Source organism: Hyla sarda, unplaced genomic scaffold (genome assembly GCF_029499605.1).
Source record: "Hyla sarda isolate aHylSar1 unplaced genomic scaffold, aHylSar1.hap1 scaffold_2187, whole genome shotgun sequence".
NCBI lineage: Eukaryota > Metazoa > Chordata > Amphibia > Anura > Hylidae > Hyla > Hyla sarda.
In genome coordinates this window covers 16,029-34,714 of record NW_026608858.1, presented here as the reverse complement: position 1 = coordinate 34,714, position 18,686 = coordinate 16,029, and the positions used below count along the sequence as shown (strand labels likewise).

The 18,686-nt window shown below is 45.2% G+C and overlaps 2 protein-coding genes across 3 annotated transcripts; one reads left to right on the top strand and one right to left on the bottom strand.

Moving 5' to 3' along the window:
* Nucleotides 1-3,740: 3,740 nt before the first annotated feature.
* LOC130320012 (oocyte zinc finger protein XlCOF7.1-like) lies at nucleotides 3,741-15,309 on the bottom strand. 2 transcript variants are annotated; one of them, XM_056553011.1, is made up of 6 exons: nucleotides 15,157-15,309; nucleotides 11,828-11,975; nucleotides 10,632-10,811; nucleotides 9,179-9,305; nucleotides 8,724-9,095; nucleotides 3,741-5,218 (listed from the first exon to the last, which is right to left on the bottom strand). In XM_056553011.1, the coding sequence occupies exons 2-6, from the start codon at nucleotides 11,903-11,905 to the stop codon at nucleotides 4,476-4,478; spliced, it is 1,500 nt and encodes a 499-aa protein (XP_056408986.1). In that variant the 5' UTR covers nucleotides 11,906-11,975; nucleotides 15,157-15,309; the 3' UTR covers nucleotides 3,741-4,475. The 2 variants fall into 2 exon arrangements, with proteins under 2 accessions (XP_056408986.1, XP_056408987.1); XM_056553012.1 differs by having other exon boundaries at nucleotides 8,736-9,095.
* A 283-nt stretch (nucleotides 15,310-15,592) lies between these two features.
* On the top strand, nucleotides 15,593-18,170 carry LOC130320011 (gelsolin-related protein of 125 kDa-like; the record flags this gene model as incomplete). Its single annotated transcript, XM_056553010.1, has 3 exons — nucleotides 15,593-15,613; nucleotides 17,106-17,232; nucleotides 17,316-18,170. Coding segments are annotated over exons 2-3 (943 nt in total), but the record flags the coding sequence as incomplete, so codon positions are not given.
* Between the last annotated feature and the right edge of the window lie 516 nt (nucleotides 18,171-18,686).

The window sequence follows — 18,686 nt, the reverse complement described above, 5'->3', positions numbered from 1 at the left end:
ATCAGGGCGCCTGCTGCGGGTGTCACTCCCGCAACCCGCTCCGCCCCTCTTCCAGAGGACGTGAGCGGGTGCGGGAAGAAGACCCCGGCAGCTGGGGACCCCGATCCCCGGCGTCCCTGTTGGGATCGGGGCCCCAGGAGTGGCGGCGGCGAGGGACTGACCTGCGCGGCGTCGTGGAGCAGCAGCAGTAGGTGGTGAGTGACAGCCTCCTGCTGTTGCTTAGCAACAGCTCCCAGCATGCAAAAAGGGCATGCTGGGAGCTGTAGTTATGCAACAGCAGGAGGCAGACCACCACAACACCCAGCATTCCCTTATGGGCATGCTGGGACTTATAGTTTTGCAACAGCTGGAGGCACATTTTTTCTATGGAAAAGTGTACCTTCAGCTGTTGTATAACTACAACTCCCAGCTTGCACAATCAGCTAAAGTGCATGCTGAGAGTTGAAGTGGTGCATCTGCTGGTTGCATAACTACAACTCCCAGCATGCCTGTTGGCTGTCGGTGACTGCTGAGAGTTGTAGTTTTGCAACAGCTGAAGGCACACTGAGTTAAGTAGCAAACCAGTGTGTCTCCAGCTGTTGCATAACTACAATCCCCAGCATCCCCAGCCAAAGTAGTATGCCTCCAGCTGTTGCATAACTACAAGACCCAGCATGCCCTTCCGCTGTCCGTACATGCTGAAGGCACACTGGTTGCAAAACACTGAGTTTGTTACCAAACTCGGTGTTTCACAACCAGTGTGCCTCCAGCTGTTGCAAAACTACAACTCCCAGCATGCACTGACAGACCGTACATGCTGGGAGTTGTAGTTTTGCAGCAGCTGGATGTCCCCCCCCCCCTCCCCAATGTGAACGTACAGGGTACACTCACATGGGCGGAGGTTTACAGTAAGTATCCGGCTGCAAGTTTGAGCTGCGGCAAATTTTCTGCCGCAGCTCAAACTGCCAGCGAGAAACTGTGAACCCCCGCCTGTGCGACTGTACCCTAAAAACACTACACTAAAAAAATAAAATAAAAAACACTACATACACATTCCCCTACACAGCCCCCCTCCCCAATAAAAATGAAAAACGTCTGGTACGCCACTCTTTCCAAAACAGAGCCTCCAGCGGTTGCAAAACTACAACTCCCAGCATGCACTGATAGACCGTACATGCTGGGAGTTGTAGTTTTGCAACAGCTGGATGTCCCCCCCAATGTGAATGTACAGGGTACACTCACATGGGCGGAGGTTTACAGTAAGTATCCGGATGCAAGTTTGAGCTGCGGCAAATTTTCTGCCGCAGCTCAAACTGCCAGCGAGAAACTACTGTGAACCCCCGCCCGTGCGACTGTACCCTAAAAACACTACACTACACTACTACAAAATAAAATAAAAAGTAAAAACACTACATATACACACACACCCCTACACAGCCCCCCTCCCCTCCCCAATAAAAATTAAAAACGTCTGGTACACCACTGTTTCCAAAACGGAGCCTCTAGCTGTTGCAAAACAACTACTCCCAGTATTGCCAGATAGCCACTGACTGTCTAGGCATGCTGGGAGTTTTACAACAGCTGGAGGCACCCTGTTTGGGAATCACTGGCGTAGAATACCCCTATGTCCACCCCTATGCAATCCCTAATTTAGGCCTCAAATGCACATGGCGCTCTCACTTTGGAGCCCTGTCGTATTTCAAGGAAACAGTTTAGGGCCACATATGGGGTATCGCCGTACTCGGGAGAAATTGTGTTACAAATTTTGGGGGGTATTTTCTGCTATTACCCTTTTTAAAAATGTAAATTTTTTGGGAAAACAAGCATTTTAGGTAAAATTTTTTTTTATTTTTTTTACATATACAAAAGTCGTGAAACACCTGTGGGGTATAAATGTTCACATTACCCCTTGTTACGTTCCCCGAGGGGTCTAGTTTCCAAAATGGTATGCCATGTGATTTTTTTTTTGCTGTTCTGGCACCATAGGGGCTTCCTAAATGCGGCATGCCCCCAGAGCAAAAATTGCTTTCAAAAAGCCAAATGTGACTCCTTCTCTTCTGAGACCTGTAGTGCGCCAGCAGAGCACTGTTCACCCCCATATGGGGTGTTTTCTAAATCGGCAGAAATTGTGTTACAAATTTTGGGGGGTATTTTCTGCTATTACCCTTTTTAAAAATGTAAAATTTTTGGGAAAACAAGCATTTTAGGTTAAAAAAAATATTTTTTTTACATATACAAAAGTCGTGAAACACGTGTGGGGTATAAAGGTTCACTTTACCCCTTGTTACGTTCCCCGAGGGGTCTAGTTTCCAAAATGGTATGCCATGTGTTTTTTTTTTGCTGTCCTGGCACCATAGGGGCTTCCTAAAGGTGACATGCCCCCCAAAAACCATTTGTCGCTCCTTCCCTTCTGAGCCCTCTACTGCGCCCGCCGAGCAATTAACATAGACATATGAGGTATGTGCTTACTCGAGAGAAATTGGGTTTCAAATACAAGTAAAAATTTTCTCCTTTTTACCCCTTGCAAAAATTCTAAAATTGGGTCTACAAGAACATGCAAGTGTAAAAAATGAAGATTTTGAATTTTCTCCTTCACTTTGCTGCTATTCCTGTGAAACACCTAAAGGGTTAATACACTTACTGAATGTCATTTTGAATACGTTGGGGGGTGCAGTTTTTATAATGGGGTCTTTTATGGGGTATTTCTAATATGAAGACCCTTCAAATCCACTTCAAACCTGAACTGGTCCATGAAAAATTCTGAGTTTGAAAATTTTGTGAAAAATTTGAAAATTGCTGCTGAACTTTGAAGCCTTCTGGTGTCTTCCAAAAGTAAAAACTCATAAATTTTATGATGCAAACACAAAGTAGACATATTGTATATGTGAACCCCCAAAAAATGTATTTTGAATATCCATTTTCCTTACAAGCAGAAAACTACAAAGTTAGAAAAATGCTAAATTTTTGGGGATTTTTCACCTAGAAAGGATGCAAGTTACCATAAAATTTTACCACTTAGTTAAAGTAGAATATGTCACGAAAAAACAATCTCGGAATCAGAATGATAACTAAAAGTATTCCAGAGTTATTAATGTTTAAAGTGACAGTGGTCAGATGTGCAAAAAACGCTCCGGTCCTTAAGGTATAAAATGGCCTGGTCCTTAAGGGGTTAAAGGGGTATTCCAGGAAAAAAAAACTTTTTATATATATATCAACTAGCTCCAGAAAATTAAACAGATTTGTAAATTACTTCTATTAAAAATAATTATATATATAATTATCAGCTGCTGAAGTTGAGTTGTTCTTCTTTGTCTGGCAACAGTGCTCTCTGCTGACACCTCTGTCTGTCTCGGGAACTGCACAGAGTAGAAGAGGTTTGCTATGGGGATTTGCTTCTACTCTGGACCCGAGACATGTGTCATCAGAGAGCAGTTAGACAGAAAAGAACTCAACTTCAGCAGCTCATAAATACTGAAAGGATTAAGATTTTTTAATAGAAGTAATTTACATATCTGTTTAACTTACTGGAGCCAGTTGATATATACATATATATATAAAGTTTTTTCCAGGATAACCCTTTAAAGTCTCTATAATCATAATGAGAAGGGGGCGGGGACAACACTGACGCGTTACATTCCCTATATACAACCTCAGGGACAATATTACATTTATTATAAGTCCAGTGTGCGGAGATGAATATAAGAATAATAAATCATATAAGAGAGAAAACTTTTATTAACAATTGGTAACAAGTTTGGAGATGCAGTATATCGGGGTCTCAAACTGGTGGCCCTCCAGATGTTGTATAACTTTAACTCCCAGCACGCCAGGACATGCCCGGACAGCCGTTGGCTGCAGATAACCGTTGTCGGCCATGTTAAGGAATTTAACCAATTCCTTCAGGTACATTTGCTGTTCGAGGCCAAATTGGAAATGTTTTATCAATGAGGCCTGATAGATTGGAAGAAATGACACAGACTGGGATCTGTATACAGCGTCTTCTGACGTTTACTACATACAGCAGAATTCTTATAGGCAAAGATGAAAGGACGGCAAACTGCCCAATGATACCTGGTTACAAACAGGCGTCTTATCTCTAAGTAGGAAGGACGGGAAGTGTGAACGTCTTCAGACTCAGTAGCCTTGGAGTTTTCTGTACGCTCAGCAGTTGTGGTTCTTGTTTACAAGTTTCCTGGTTATAATTCTGGTAAAGTTCACACTCAGTTCATAATGAAGGAACATAGACAAGATGGTGGACTATAGACAACATGGTGATGATATACAAAATGGCGTATAATCATATAAAGGATTATTATAAAAGGTTATATAAAAACCTATAACAAGCTGACTCCCCTCACAGGCATGCTGGGAGTTGAAGTTTTTCAACATCTGGAGGCCGCCAGTTTGAGACACCTGCATTCTATGATATATATAAATGTCAGATATCCTATGTACATGGTTAATATATAGATGTGTTATCTGCGTAATTTATTGCTCTAAATTGGCTTCTCTCCTGTGTGAGTTCTTATATGTCTTTTAAGTGTTGCTTTCTTAATAAAACATTTTTCACATTCTGAACATGAAAATGGTTTCTCCCCTGTGTGAATTCTTTGATGATGAACAAGACTTGATTTATTAGTAAAACATTTTCCACATTCTGAACAAGAAAATGGCTTCTCTCCTGTGTGAGTTCTTTCATGTTTAACAAGATCTGATTTCTGAGTAAAACATTTTCCACATTCTAAACATGGAAATGGCTTCTCCCCTGTGTGAGTTTTTTGATGATAAACAAGATTTGATTTATCAGCAACACTTTTTCCACACTCTGCACACGAAAATGGCTTTTCCCCTGTGTGAATTCTTTGATGTTTAACAATATGTGATTTCTTAATAAAACATTTCCCACACTCTGAACATGAAAATGGTTTCTCTCCTGTGTGAATTTTTTGATGATCAACAAAGCTTGATTTCTTAGTAAAACATTTCCCACATTCTGAGCATGAATATGGTTTCTTTCCCGTATGAGCTTGTTGGTGTCCAACACCCCTTCTGTGACCTTTCTGTGATGACTGAGAAGACAGGACCTGTATATAAGGATGAGATGACAGATCTTGGCTGTGAAGGGCTGAGGGTGTATCTGGGATAATGGAATGTTCTTCATATGTATCTTGTGTGATATCATCATCTGCTTTATAATCTGAAGATATAAGATTCTCCTCTGATCTCCTGCTACAAGAATCTGCAGAGAATAACACAGATTTTATTATCAGTATTAACCTCTTAACAACCCAGGAAATTTAAGCTTTCCTCTAATAGGCAAATCTCTTATTTTGCCATAACTAATTATTTGCGGCGCCGATCCTTCACTCACTGTGCGGTAAAATTATTTCTCAGGTGAATATGATCACAAGGATACTCAGTTTGCATAGTTTTTGTTACCCCCAATTTTTGCATAGTTTGAATCCCCCCATTTCCATTTTTTTAAATATATATAATAAAAAAGTTTTGGGTAAAAATGACACCTTCTCTTTATTCTGTAGGTCCATACGGTTGAAATGATCCCCTACTTATATAGGTGATTTTGTCGGACTTCTGGAAAAAATCATAACTACATGCAGGAAAATTAATGTTTAACCTGTTAAGGACCCAGGACGTACCTGTACGTCCTGAGTCCGCTCCCGATCTATAACGCGGGGCCACAGCGGGTCGGGCCCGGCCTCTAACAACGGCCGGGACCCGTGGCTATTAGCGCGCGGCATTGATCGCGGTGCCGCGTGCTATTAACCCTTTAGACGCGGCGTTCAAAGTCGGCTAGCTCAGGGAGCTGTTCGGGATCGCTGCGGCGAAATCGCGGCATCCCGAACAGCTTATATGACAGCTGGAGGATCCCTACCTGCCTCCTCGCTGTCCAATCGCCGAATGACTGCTCAGTGCTTGAGATCCAGGCATGAGCAGTCAAGTGGCAGAATCATTGATCACTGGTTTCCTATGAGAAACCAGTGATCAATGTAAAAGATCAGTGTGTGCAGTGTTATAGGTCCCTATGGGATAACAATGATCAGTATAAGATCAGTGTGTGCAGTGCTATAGCCCCCTATGGGATAACAATGATCAGTATAAAAGATCAGTGTGTGCAGTGTTATAGGTCCCTATGGGACAACAATGATCAGTATAAAAGATCAGTATGTGCAGTGCTATAGCACCCTATGGGATAACAATTATCAGTATAAAAGATCAGTGTGTGCAGTGTTATAGGTCCCTATGGGATAACAATTATCAGTATAAAAGATCAGTGTGTGCAGTGCTATAGCCCCCTATGGGATAACAATGATCAGTATAAGAGATCAGTGTGTGCAGTGTTATAGGTCCCTATGGGATAACAATGATCAGTATAAGAGATCAGTGTGTGCAGTGTTTTAGTCTCCTATGGGATAACAATGATCAGTATAAGAGATCAGTGTGTGCAGTGCTATAGCCCCCTATGGGATAACAATGATCAGTATAAGAGATCAGTGTGTGCAGTGTTATAGGTCCCTATGGGATAACAATGATCAGTATAAGAGATCAGTGTGTGCAGTGTTTTAGTCTCCTATGGGATAACAATGATCAGTATAAGAGATCAGTGTGTGCAGTGTTATAGTCTCCTATGGGATAATAATGATCAGTATAAGAGATCAGTGTGTGCAGTGTTATAGTCTCCTATGGGATAACAATGATCAGTATAAGAGATCAGTGTGTGCAGTGTTATAGTCTCCTATGGGATAACAATGATCAGTATAGGAGATCAGTGTGTGCAGTGTTATAGGTCCCTATGGGATAACAATGATCAGTATAAGAGATCAGTGTGTGCAGTGCTATAGCCCCCTATGGGATAACAATTATCAGTATAAAAGATCAATGTGTGCAGTGTTATAGGTCCCTATGGGAGCTATAACACTGCGGAAAAAAAAGTGAATAAAGATCATTAACCCCTCCCCTAATAAAAGTTTGAATCACCCCCCTATTTCCCATAAAAAAAAAAGTGTAAATAAAAATAAACATTTATGGTATCACCGCGTGCAGAAATGTCTGAATTGTAAAAACATATTGTTAATTAAACCGCACGGTCAATGGCGTACGCGCAAAAAAATTCCAAAGTCCAAAATAGCGGATTTTTGGTCACTTTTTATATAATGAAAAAATTATTAAAAAGTGATCAATAAGTCCGATTAATACAAAAAGGATACCGCTAAAAACTTCAGATGACGGCGCAAAAAAACGAGCCTTCATACGGCCTCATAAGCGGCAAAGTAAAAAAGTTATAGGGGTCAGAAGATGACAATTTTAAACGTATAAATTTTCCTGCATGTAGTTATGATTTTTTCCAGAAGTCCGACAAAATCCAACCTATATAAGGCTGGGTTCACACTACGGTTTGTCATTACGGTTCCCGTATACGGCTGGAAGGAGGGGTGGGCAGGGCTTAATCGCGGCGCCCGCACTCAGCCGTATTCGGGAACCGCAGTTAATGTATTTCTATGAGCCGACTGGAGTGAACCGCAGCCTCCGGTCGGCTGCTTTTTCGGCCGTATGCGGTTTCCCGACCGCAGGCAAAAACGTGGTCGACCACGTTTTTGCCTGCGGTCGGGAAACCGCATACGGCCGAAAAAGCAGCCGACCGGAGGCTGCGGTTCACTCCGGTCGGCTCATAGAAGGGAGGTGAGGGAGGCATGGGAGGTGAGGGAGGGCATGAAAGGCAAGATGACAATCTGACAGAAGGCCTCTTCAAGGGGTCCCAAAATGGTGGTCTCTCTTCTTGAAACCCAGCGGCCGGCATATATCATTGTAGATGTAAGTGAAGTATTTTTCTGCACCTTGTGCTGTGATGTGTAGAAGAACCAAACTTATTAAATTGTCACAGAGCATTTGATACATTTTGTGCCGGTCACATTTTCTGACATTTCTCTCTTCACATTCATCAAAAAGCTAAGTCTGGGCCGGTGTAGTTTTAGAGAGACTTTTCTGTGGCTTTGCGCCTTTTTTGCGCCTTTTCACAAACAGGTGCAGTTCATAAAATCCGTCCATATCATGTGTATTACTAAAATCAGTGGATTACAACTCAAAATCAGGAGAAATGTGTAAACCAAAAGGAACAAAAAAGTGCAAATAAACCCGGCTTGCGCCTTTTCTAGACACAAAAAACTGTCTAAAGACAATGATAAACGTCGGCCAGTGTCAATTAGGATAGTAAAAGACAAAAGCTCCTCGAGATCTCTGACCACAATCTCATCTTGTATAATATCGGAGAGTCCAGAAGAGAACGTGTCCACCAGCGCTTCCTTATCCCAGCACACTTCTGCTGCTACAATACAGAACTCTATTGAATTCTTGGCCACAGTTCTCGTCCCCTGTTACATGGACATGAGCTGCTCTGCCGCAGAGGGAGAACGGACAGGGAGATTAAAGGGGAACTCCACTGCCCCAGCGGTCAGATCATTTAGTTCCAAACGCTGGGTGTGGGCTGCGGGGGTCATGATGTCACACCGTGCCTCCTCAGTGCAAGTCTATGGGAGCGGGTGTGATGGCCTCGTACACATAGGGATATTTCTTCTCCATATTCAAGCTGTAGTATCACATTAGTTTGCTTTTAGGGTGAATAGAAGAATATACAGCAAGAGACAGGACCGAGAGATTAAAGAATTCTACACAATTATTACAGCAGAAGAATCTGTGACTCTTCTCTATATAAAGTTGTTTCTACTCACCTGGGTGGTTACCTGTAGGAATGTTCTCATTATACTGCTCATCACTGCTCACATCTGTCTCTTCTTCTTCCTTTATGTCTGTAGCATTAATATTGTTCAGATCTTTCCCTGTAGGAATGTCCTCCTTATACTGCTCATCACGGCTCACATCTGTCTCTTCTTCTTTCTTCATATCTGTAGCATTAATATTGTTCAGATCTTTTCCTGTCAGAATGTCCTCATTATACTGCTTATCACTGCTCACATCTGTCTCTTCCTTTATGTCCATAGCATTAATATAGATCAGATCTTTCTCTGAAAAAATGTTCTCCTTATACTGCTGATCAAGAGGACGGGGACACCTCTCCGGTGCTGATCTCTTACTGGATCTGACTGTAGGGAACACATACAGAGACTGAATTCATTCTTTACATTCAAATAATGAGAGGACGTGTGTATATAGTCATGTCTATTACCTGGTGATGTGAGGGGCTGCTGATCCTCCATCATCACCTGATCCTTGTACTGATCCTTGTGTCCTTCTACATACTCCCACTCCTCCATGGAGAAATAGACCGCCACGTCCTGACACCTTATAGGAACCTGACACATAATGATACAGTCATCACCCCGACCCCTCCAGTGGTGTTACTGTATAATGTCCCAGCATTCCCAGCAGTGTCACCTCTCCAGTCATCACCAGACCCCTCCATTACTGTATAATGTCCCAGCAGTGTCACCTCTCCAGTCATCACCAGACCCCTCCATTACTGTATAATGTCCCAGCATTCCCAGCAGGGTCACCTCTCCAGTCATCACCAGACCCCTCCATTACTGTATAATGTCCCAGCATTCCCAGCAGTGTCACCTCTCCAGTCATCACCAGACTCCTCCATTACTGTATAATGTCCCAGCAGTGTCACCTCTCCAGTCATCACCAGACCCCTCCATTACTGTATAATGTCCCAGCATTCCCAGCAGTGTCACCTCTCCAGTCATCACCAGACCCCTCCATTACTGTATAATGTCCCAGCAGTGTCACCTCTCCAGTCAGCACCAGACCCCTCCATTACTGTATAATGTCCCAGCAGTGTCACCTCTCCAGTCATCACCAGACCCCTCCATTACTGTATAATGTCCCAGCAGTGTCACCTCTCCAGTCATCACCAGACCCCTCCATTACTGTATAATGTCCCAGCAGTGTCACCTCTCCAGTCATCACCAGACCCCTCCATTACTGTATAATGTCCCAGCAGTGTCACCTCTCCAGTCATCACCAGACCCCTCCATTACTGTATAATGTCCCAGCAGTGTCACCTCTCCAGTCATCACCAGACCCCTCCATTACTGTATAATGTCCCAGCAGTGTCACCTCTCCAGTCATCACCAGACCCCTCCATTACTGTATAATCTCCCAGCAGTGTCACCTCTCCAGTCATCACCAGACCCCTCCATTACTGTATAATGTCCCAGCAGTGTCACCTCTCTAATCATCACCAGACCCCTTCATTACTGTATAATGTCCCAGCAGTGTCACCTCTCCAGTCATCACCAGACCCCTCCATTACTGTATAATGTCCCAGCAGTGTCACCTCTCCAGTCATCACCAGACCCCTCCATTACTGTATAATATCCCAGCATTCCCAGCAGTGTCACCTCTCCAGTCATCACCAGACCCCTCCATTACTGTATAATGTCCCAGCAGTGTCACCTCTCTAATCATCACCAGACCCCCCCATTACTGTATAATGTCCCAGCAGTGTCACCTCTCCAGTCATCACCAGACCCCTCCATTACTGTATAATGTCCCAGCAGTGTCACCTCTCTAATCATCACCAGACCCCCCATTACTGTATAATGTCCCAGCAGTGTCACCTCTCCAGTCATCACCAGACCCTCCATTACTGTATAATGTCCCAGCAGGGTCACCTCTCCAGTCAGCAGTTCCATCATCTTGTTGATGAGTTCTCGGATCTTCTGTTCATCCATTTCCTCATGTATCAGGGAGTGAGGTGGGGGCCCCGGGATTGGGCTCAGGGTTCTTCCCCATCCTTCACACACAGGGGCCCGACAGCGCCCACTAGAGGACTTCTTCACTACTGTGTAATCCTGTGTATGGAGAGACACATTAATATCCCTGCATACATTCCCAGAATCCCTCACCACTCCAGTCATATCCATCTGTTATTACATAGATAAGAATGAGGTCATGTGACATCACTCCCAGAATCCCTCACCTCTCCAGTCATATCCATCTGTTATTACATAGATAACAATGAGGTCATGTGACATCACTCCCAGAATCCCTCACCTCTCCAATAATATCCATCTGTTAATCCATAGATAAGAATGAGGTCATGTGACATCACTCCCAGAATCCCTCACCTCTCCAGTCACATCCATCTGTTATTACATAGATAAGAATGAGGTCATGTGACATCACTCCCAGAATCCCTCACCTCTCCAGTCATATCCATCTGTTATTACATAGATAAGAATGAGGTCATGTGACATCACTCCCAGAATCCCTCACCTCTTCAGTCATATCCATCTGTTATTACATAGATAAGAATGAGGTCATGTGACATCACTCCCAGAATCCCTCACCTCTCCAGTCATATCCATCTGTTATTACATAGATAAGAATGAGGTCATGTGACATCACTCCCAGAATCCCTCACCTCTCCAGTCATATCCATCTGTTATTACATAGATAAGAATGAGGTCATGTGACATCACTCACAGAATCCCTCACCTCTCCAATAATATCCATCTGTTATTCCATAGATAAGAATGAGGTCATGTGACATCACTCCCAGAATCCCTCACCTCTCCAGTCATATCCATCTGTTATTACATAGATAAGAATGAGGTCATGTGACATCACTCCCAGAATCCCTCACCTCTCCAGTCATATCCATCTGTTATTACATAGATAAGAATGTGGTCATGTGACATCACTCCCAGAATCCCTCACCTCTCCAGTCATATCCATCTGTTATTACATAGATAAGAATGAGGCCATGTGACATCACTCCCAGAATCCCTCACCTCTCCAGTCATATCCATCTGTTATTACATAGATAAGAATGAGGTCATGTGACATCACTCCCAGAATCCCTCACCTCTCCAGTAAGCCGGAAAAGTATCTGTACGGTGAGGTTTATGATTCTGTCGGCCATCTTGTTCCTGTCTCTCTCCATGGTTGATGGGTCATCCAGGAGAATTCTCTTATATAGAAGATATCAGCAGAGGATCCTGGATTGGAGAAACCTGAAGGGAAGAAGAGGAGACGATGATAAACCGCACCAGATTCTATGGAGAAATAAAATCCATTTCCTGGAGATAATCTGGGGAAACATCTGAGGAGACATTATAGGAGTTTTCTGATTTCTCTATAAAACAAAATCCATTGTCCGAGGGCTGTAAAATAAGAGACTAGAGCGCACTCCCCTCTCCCGTCCGGTGGTGGCGCTCTGGTCCTCCAGGTCTTCTGAGGTCGCTCTCCCTGCTCTGCTGAAGACGTTGTGAATCCATTTCTCCTAATCTCTGAGGCTGCGGTGTATTCAGAACGTCTTCATCAGAGCAGGGAGAAGAATAGAGGGATTCAATATGACATTGTCCAATGAAGAATAGTGAAATGTGTCCACTAGGGGGCACAATATACATCACAATTACATCAGGATTTTATGTGAATTGTGATATGTCCCCCCGGAAGAACCTGCTATTACCTGCAGACATCCCCTGGGGGGCAGTATAGGCAGGAAATCAGGCAAACAACCGCTGGCACGGAGCTCCCTAGAAAAACAACCGCACAGCACCATGTCTAAGCCACGCCCACCTACATTATTTTATTACAAAAATGGGATATAAACTTATTAGGGGAGGAGCTTCTATTACAAACCCTGAATAACGTTCTGCCATAGTGATCAGTGTTATCGGTGCTCGGCTTATACAGGCTGTGGAGGTGTCTGTATATTGTAAGGATTCCTCCTTGGGGATAGCTCCGGGATCGTCCTGGACACGGCCACGGGACACGTTTCCACTCAATAAACCCGCAGACAACGGTTATTCATGCACGCCTGGCACCTTGCCAGCTTTATTTAGACAGGTAAAACAAAACATAACTCAGGAACAAACCAAAGTCCTAGACCGTCTGGTCACTGACTACACATATCAGCATGCCCTGACTACTATCTGGTGAGCTACCCTCAGCCAGCATAAAACATGTGCCCCTGCAACCTGTTACTCACAGTTCACACCACTTCTTCACTTCTTGGACCGCTCACAGTTCGCTGTGTGTTTCCTCAACAGGGTCCGTGTGTCTCCCCCTACAGCGACATAACAGGGTCCGTGTGTCTCCCCCTACAGCGACATAACAGGGTCCGTGTGTCTCCCCCTACAGCGACATAACAGGGTCCGTGTGTCTCCCCCTACAGCGACATAACAGGGTCCGTGTGTCTCCCCCTACAGCGACATAACAGGGTCCGTGTGTCTCCCCCTACAGCGACATAACAGGGTCCGTGTGTCTCCCCCTACAGCGACATAACAGGGTCCGTGTGTCTCCCCCTACAGCGACATAACAGGGTCCGTGTGTCTCCCCCTACAGCGACATAACAGGGTCCGTGTGTCTCCCCCTACAGCGACATAACAGGGTCCGTGTGTCTCCCCCTACAGCGACATAACAGGGTCCGTGTGTCTCCCCCTACAGCGACATAACAGGGTCCGTGTGTCTCCCCCTACAGCGACATAACAGGGTCCGTGTGTCTCCCCCTACCGCGACATAACAGGGTCCGTGTGTCTCCCCCTACAGCGACATAACAGGGTCCGTGTGTCTCCCCCTACCGCGACATGCTGTTACCCAGGGAGAGCCCCAACTATTATGTTTCTTTTCCTTTTAAACACTTTCCCTTCCTGATACCTCATTAATCAGGCCATAGGTGGAGCATTCAGCAGAGTTAGCAAGGGAAATACACCCTTTCCTTGCCACACTGCCACAATACTTAGAGCACCGATCTGAGCACAGAGCACGGTAAGGGGCCCTCCGGCCGTCATCTCAGCTGATCTAGACTCCGCCCCCCCAACAACTGCATTTTACTAATATTAGATCCTGCAATCAACTTTGATCATAGAATTTAAAGGGTTAATGGTGATGAGCGTCATTAGTGGTGAGTCCTAGCTGCTTATACCTCCTGAGCTCACCTCAAAGTCCCATGTGGGGCACAGAATGTAAATATACATCGTGTCCTTAAAGGGGTAGTCCAGTGGTGAAAAACGTATCTCCTATCCTAAGGATAGGGGATAAGTGTTACGCCGAGCGCTCCGGGTCCCTGCTCCTCCCCGGAGCGCTCACGGCGTCTCTCTCCCTGCAGCGCCCCGGTCAGTCCCGCTGACCGGGAGCGCTGCACTGACATTGCCGGCGGGGATGCGATTCGCATAGCGGGACGCGCCCGCTCGCGAATCGCATGCCAAGTCACTTACCCGTCCCGGTCCCCGGCTGTCATGTGCTGGCGCGCGCGGCTCCGCTCTCTAGGGCGCGCGCGCGCCAGCTCTCTGAGACTTAAAGGGCCAGTGCACCAATGATTGGTGCTTGGCCCAATTAGCCTAATTAGCTTCCACCTGCTCCCTGTCTATATCACCTCACTTCCCCTGCACTTCCTGGCCGGATCTTGTTGCCTTGTGCCAGTGAAAGCGTTTAGTGTTGTCCAAGCCTGTGTTACCTGAACCCTTGCTATCCATATTGACTACGAACCTTGCCGCCTGCCCCGACCTTCTGCTACGTCTGACCTTGCCTCTGCCTAGTCCTTCTGTCCCACGTCTTCTCAGCAGTCAGCGAGGTTGAGCCGTTGCCGGTGGATACGACCTGGTTGCTACCGCCGCAGCAAGACCATCCCGCTTTGCGGCGGGCTCTGGTGAACACCAGTAGCATCTTAGAACCGGTCCACTGGCACGGTCCACGCCAATCCATTGCTGACACAGTGGATCCACAACCTGTAAGCCGAATCGTGACAATAAGTTTGAGATCGCGGGGGGTCCGACCGCTGGGGCCCCCTGCGATCTCTCTGTACGGGGGCCAGGCTCTCCGGCCAGATAGCGGGTGTCGACCCCCGCACGAAGCGGCTGCCGACTCGCCCCCTCAATACATCTCTATGGCAGAGCTGGAGATTGCCAAAGGCAGTGCTTCGGCTCTGCCATAGAGTTGTATTGAGGGGAGCGTGTCGGCCGCCGCTTCGTGCGTAGGTTGACACGCCCCCTTCCCGCGGGCTGTCGGGGCTCTGTACAGGAGATCGCAGGGGGCTCCAGCGGTCGGACCCCCCGCGATCTGCAACTTATCCCCTATCCTAAGGATAGGGGATAAGTTGTTCACCACTGGGTCACCACTGGACTACTCCTTTAAGGGTTAATAATAAACATCCCCAATAATCCTGATCTGATGGTGACCGCACACACATACCTGTATCTGTAGAAGAGCCATGTGCTTACAGGACCTGCGATGATGTCACCGTCATGTGATCAGTCACATGGAGGAGGAGTCACATGATCAGGGGCTGCTGCTCTGAGCGATCTCCACACACAACACAACAGCAGTGACTGCCCCACCAGGACCTGTTCTGTATCTGCTACATGCTGGAGATGTAGGACCTGTGATGATGTCACAATCATGTGACCAGTACATTTGGGGGTAAAGTTTCTCATTATAGATGTGACTGTGGCTGAAGGACCTGTGGGGAGGATCATGTGACAGCAGTGGACCTGAAGGACCTGTGATAATGGTCATGTGACAGCAGAGTCCTGCATACACTGAGCAGATGAGCCTAGAGCAGCAGCCCCTGATCATGTGACTGATCACATGACGGTGACATCATCGCAGGTCCTGTAAGTACACGGCTCCTGTACAGCTTCAGGTGGAGGTATGTGTGTGGTCACATGTGGAGGCTGTTAGATGGTTTTTGTTTTATTAACCCCTTCAGGACCCAGCAGTTTTGTGTTTTAACCTCTTAAGGACTCATTGATTTCTCATTTTTGTGTTTTAAGTTTTTTTCTCCTCGGTTTCTAATAGCCATAACACTTGCCATTTCCTCTTTACAAACCCATATTTTTGTACAAAAATATATGTATCAGATTGTCCTACCTTGACCCCTATAACTTATTTCGTATACAGGGATGTATGAAAGTCATTTTTTGCGCCCTGATCTCTAATTTATATCGGAACCACTTTAGTTTTGATGACACTATTTGATCGCTTTCTAAGAATCTTTTTCTGGATCATGAAGTGTTAGTTTTTTTTATGTTTACGCCATTGACCGTGCGGTTACACATATGTTTAGGTTTATTTTTGTTTACATTATTTTATTTAAAAAGAATTAATAAAAATAATTGGTAAATGGGGAAGATTCAATCGTTTATTAGGGGAGGGGCTTATTCACAGTAAGTTAATGTTCTTTTTACCTTATTCCCAGTTTTTTAGTCGCTGTAGTAGACTATTACATGGAATCTATAGATTACATACACTGATCAATGCTGTGATGCTGAGGCTGCCTGCAGGATTGGAGCGTCGTTCAGACAGCGTGGAGCGAGGTTAGGGACCTCCACCCGTTCTCTCAGCTGACCAGGACCCCGCTATTTCACTGTGGGTGTCCTTATCAGCTCCACCGGAAATAGATTTTTGGCATTGGTGATGTCCGGCATTAGCAATGAGTCCCAGATGCTGATAGCAGGTAGGTCCTAGGGGCTATGAATTGTGCTAAACTCCTGACTGTGCTTCATAGACTGGCAGCGGCCTCCCCCTCCCCTCCAAATCTTATCACTTTAATGACAGGAGTCCCTGCTCTGAAAGGGGTTTCCTGCACAAGAGCAGAAGATATGTCAGATTTGATGCGTCTCCTGCTCCGGAGCTGGGCCCATGGCTATACTTTATATACCTCCTGCCCAGTCAGCCATGAAGGAGTTAAATGGTGGTGATGCATTGACACTTAACTTTTTTGGGGCCACACACTATACAGATAGCTGCTTATCGTCCCTTCTACTCGCTGGGATAAGAACAACCAGTCTATCTAGGGTTAAGTGGCGCACAGCACTGCCAATTCTATCCTTAGTGGCCAGACAGTAAGCAGCCATCTATATAGTCCCGGGGGAGGGGAGCAGTGATACTATGAAATATCACTTAACTCCTTACACTCCATGGGACGGGCGCTTTGGGTATAATGACCTGAACTGACAGCTGGATCATCAGACTTGCGGTCAGTTGGGGACATGTGACCATAATATAGAGGATCTGCCCCGACAAGTATTCACCTCATCATCCGAGAGCAAGAAGATAAATCATGTGCAGGAATATCCCCTCAAATGTCTCCATATAACATCCTGGAATTGTATAGAATTAAATGTTTATTCACAATACAGGTTCCTATAAGGTGTCAGGACGTGGCGGTCTATTTCTCCATGGAGGAGTGGGAGTATGTAGAAGGACACAAGGATCAGTACAAGGATCAGGTGATGATGGAGGATCAGCAGCCCCTCACATCACCAGGTAATAGACATGACTATATACACACGTCCTCTCATTATTTGTATGTAAAGAATGAATTCAGTCTCTGTATGTGTTCCCTACAGTCAGATGCAGTAAGAGAACAGCACCAGAGAGGTGTCCCCGTCCTCTTGATGAGCAGAATATGGAGGCCATTCATACAAGGAAAGATTTGATCTATATTAATGCTACAGACATAAAAGAAGAAGAAGAGACAGATGTGAGCAGTGATGAGCAGTATAAGGAGGACATTCCTACAGAGAAAGAGCTCATCTCTATTAATGCTACAGACATAAAAGAAGAAGAGACAGATGTGAGCAGTGATGAGCAGTATAAGGAGGACATTTCTATAGAGAAAGATTTGATCTATATTAATGCCACAGACATAAAGGAAGAAGAAGAAGAGACAGATGTGAGCAGTGATGAGCAGTATAAGGAGGACATTTCTGCAGGGAAAGATCTGATCGATATTAATGTTACAGACATAAAGGAAGAAGAAGAGACAGATGTGAGTGGTGATGAGCAGTATAAGGAGGACATTTCTACAGAAAAAGATCTGATCTATATTAATACTACAGACATAAAGGAAGAACAAAACACAGATGTGAGCGGTAATGAGCAGTATGAGGAGCACATTCCTACAGTTAAAAATCTGATCTATAATAAAACTACAGACATAAAGAAAGAAGAGACAGATGTGAGCTGTGATGAGCAGTATAAGGAGGACATTCCTACAGGGAAAGATCTGATCTATATTAATACTGACACAAAGAAAGAAGAAGAAACAGATGTGGGCAGTAATGAGCAGTATAAGGAGGACATTCCAACAGGGAAAGATCTGATATATATTCATGCTCCAAACATAATAGTAAAAGCAGAAGAGACAGATGTGAGCTGTGATGAGCAGTTTAAGGAGGACATTACTACAGGTAACTACCCAGGTAAGTAGTGATCATTAAATATAGAGAAGGGTCACAGATTCTATTCAGTCACTGGCTACAATAATATTTTGGGGGAAGTAGTGGTGTAACTAGAATCTCTGGGACTACAGGACAAATTTTGGATTACCATCCCCCTCCCCCAAAACATATGTCAGGCTGGGGGCCTCCCAGCTCTCTCTAGGCACAAGTGACCTCCGCTCCGTGCAGGGATTACTGTCAACCACTGCATGAAGAGGTGCCCGACATACCTCTCTATAAATCTCTATGGGAGAGCCGGAGATATACAAACGGGATGCCAGGCAGGAGATCGCGGGGGTCTCAGTGGTCGGACCCCTCACAATCAGACATTTATCCCCACAGGATTCTATGGTTAGGGGATAAGTACTCATGTCAGAAGTGACCGCGGACTGTAAGTGTTTTGACAGAGGGAGCTCTCTCTGTCTTCCCTGCAGCGCAATCGTAGGGTGCTGTGTGTAATCCCTCTGTCTCTCTCCTACAACACCGCGGAGGATCATG

Excerpts from the sequence above, each read along its gene's own strand:
- LOC130320012 (XM_056553011.1), bottom strand. The coding sequence starts at position 11,905 with ATGGAGAGAGACAGGAACAAGATGGCCGACAGAATCATAAACCTCACC. Across the intron at positions 9,096-9,178 it reads GCAGCCCCTCACATCACCAG|TCAGATCCAGTAAGAGATCA; the intron begins GTAATAGACATG and ends TGTTCCCTACAG. Across the intron at positions 5,219-8,723 it reads TCCTACAGGTAACCACCCAG|ATTCTTGTAGCAGGAGATCA; the intron begins GTGAGTAGAAAC and ends TATTCTCTGCAG.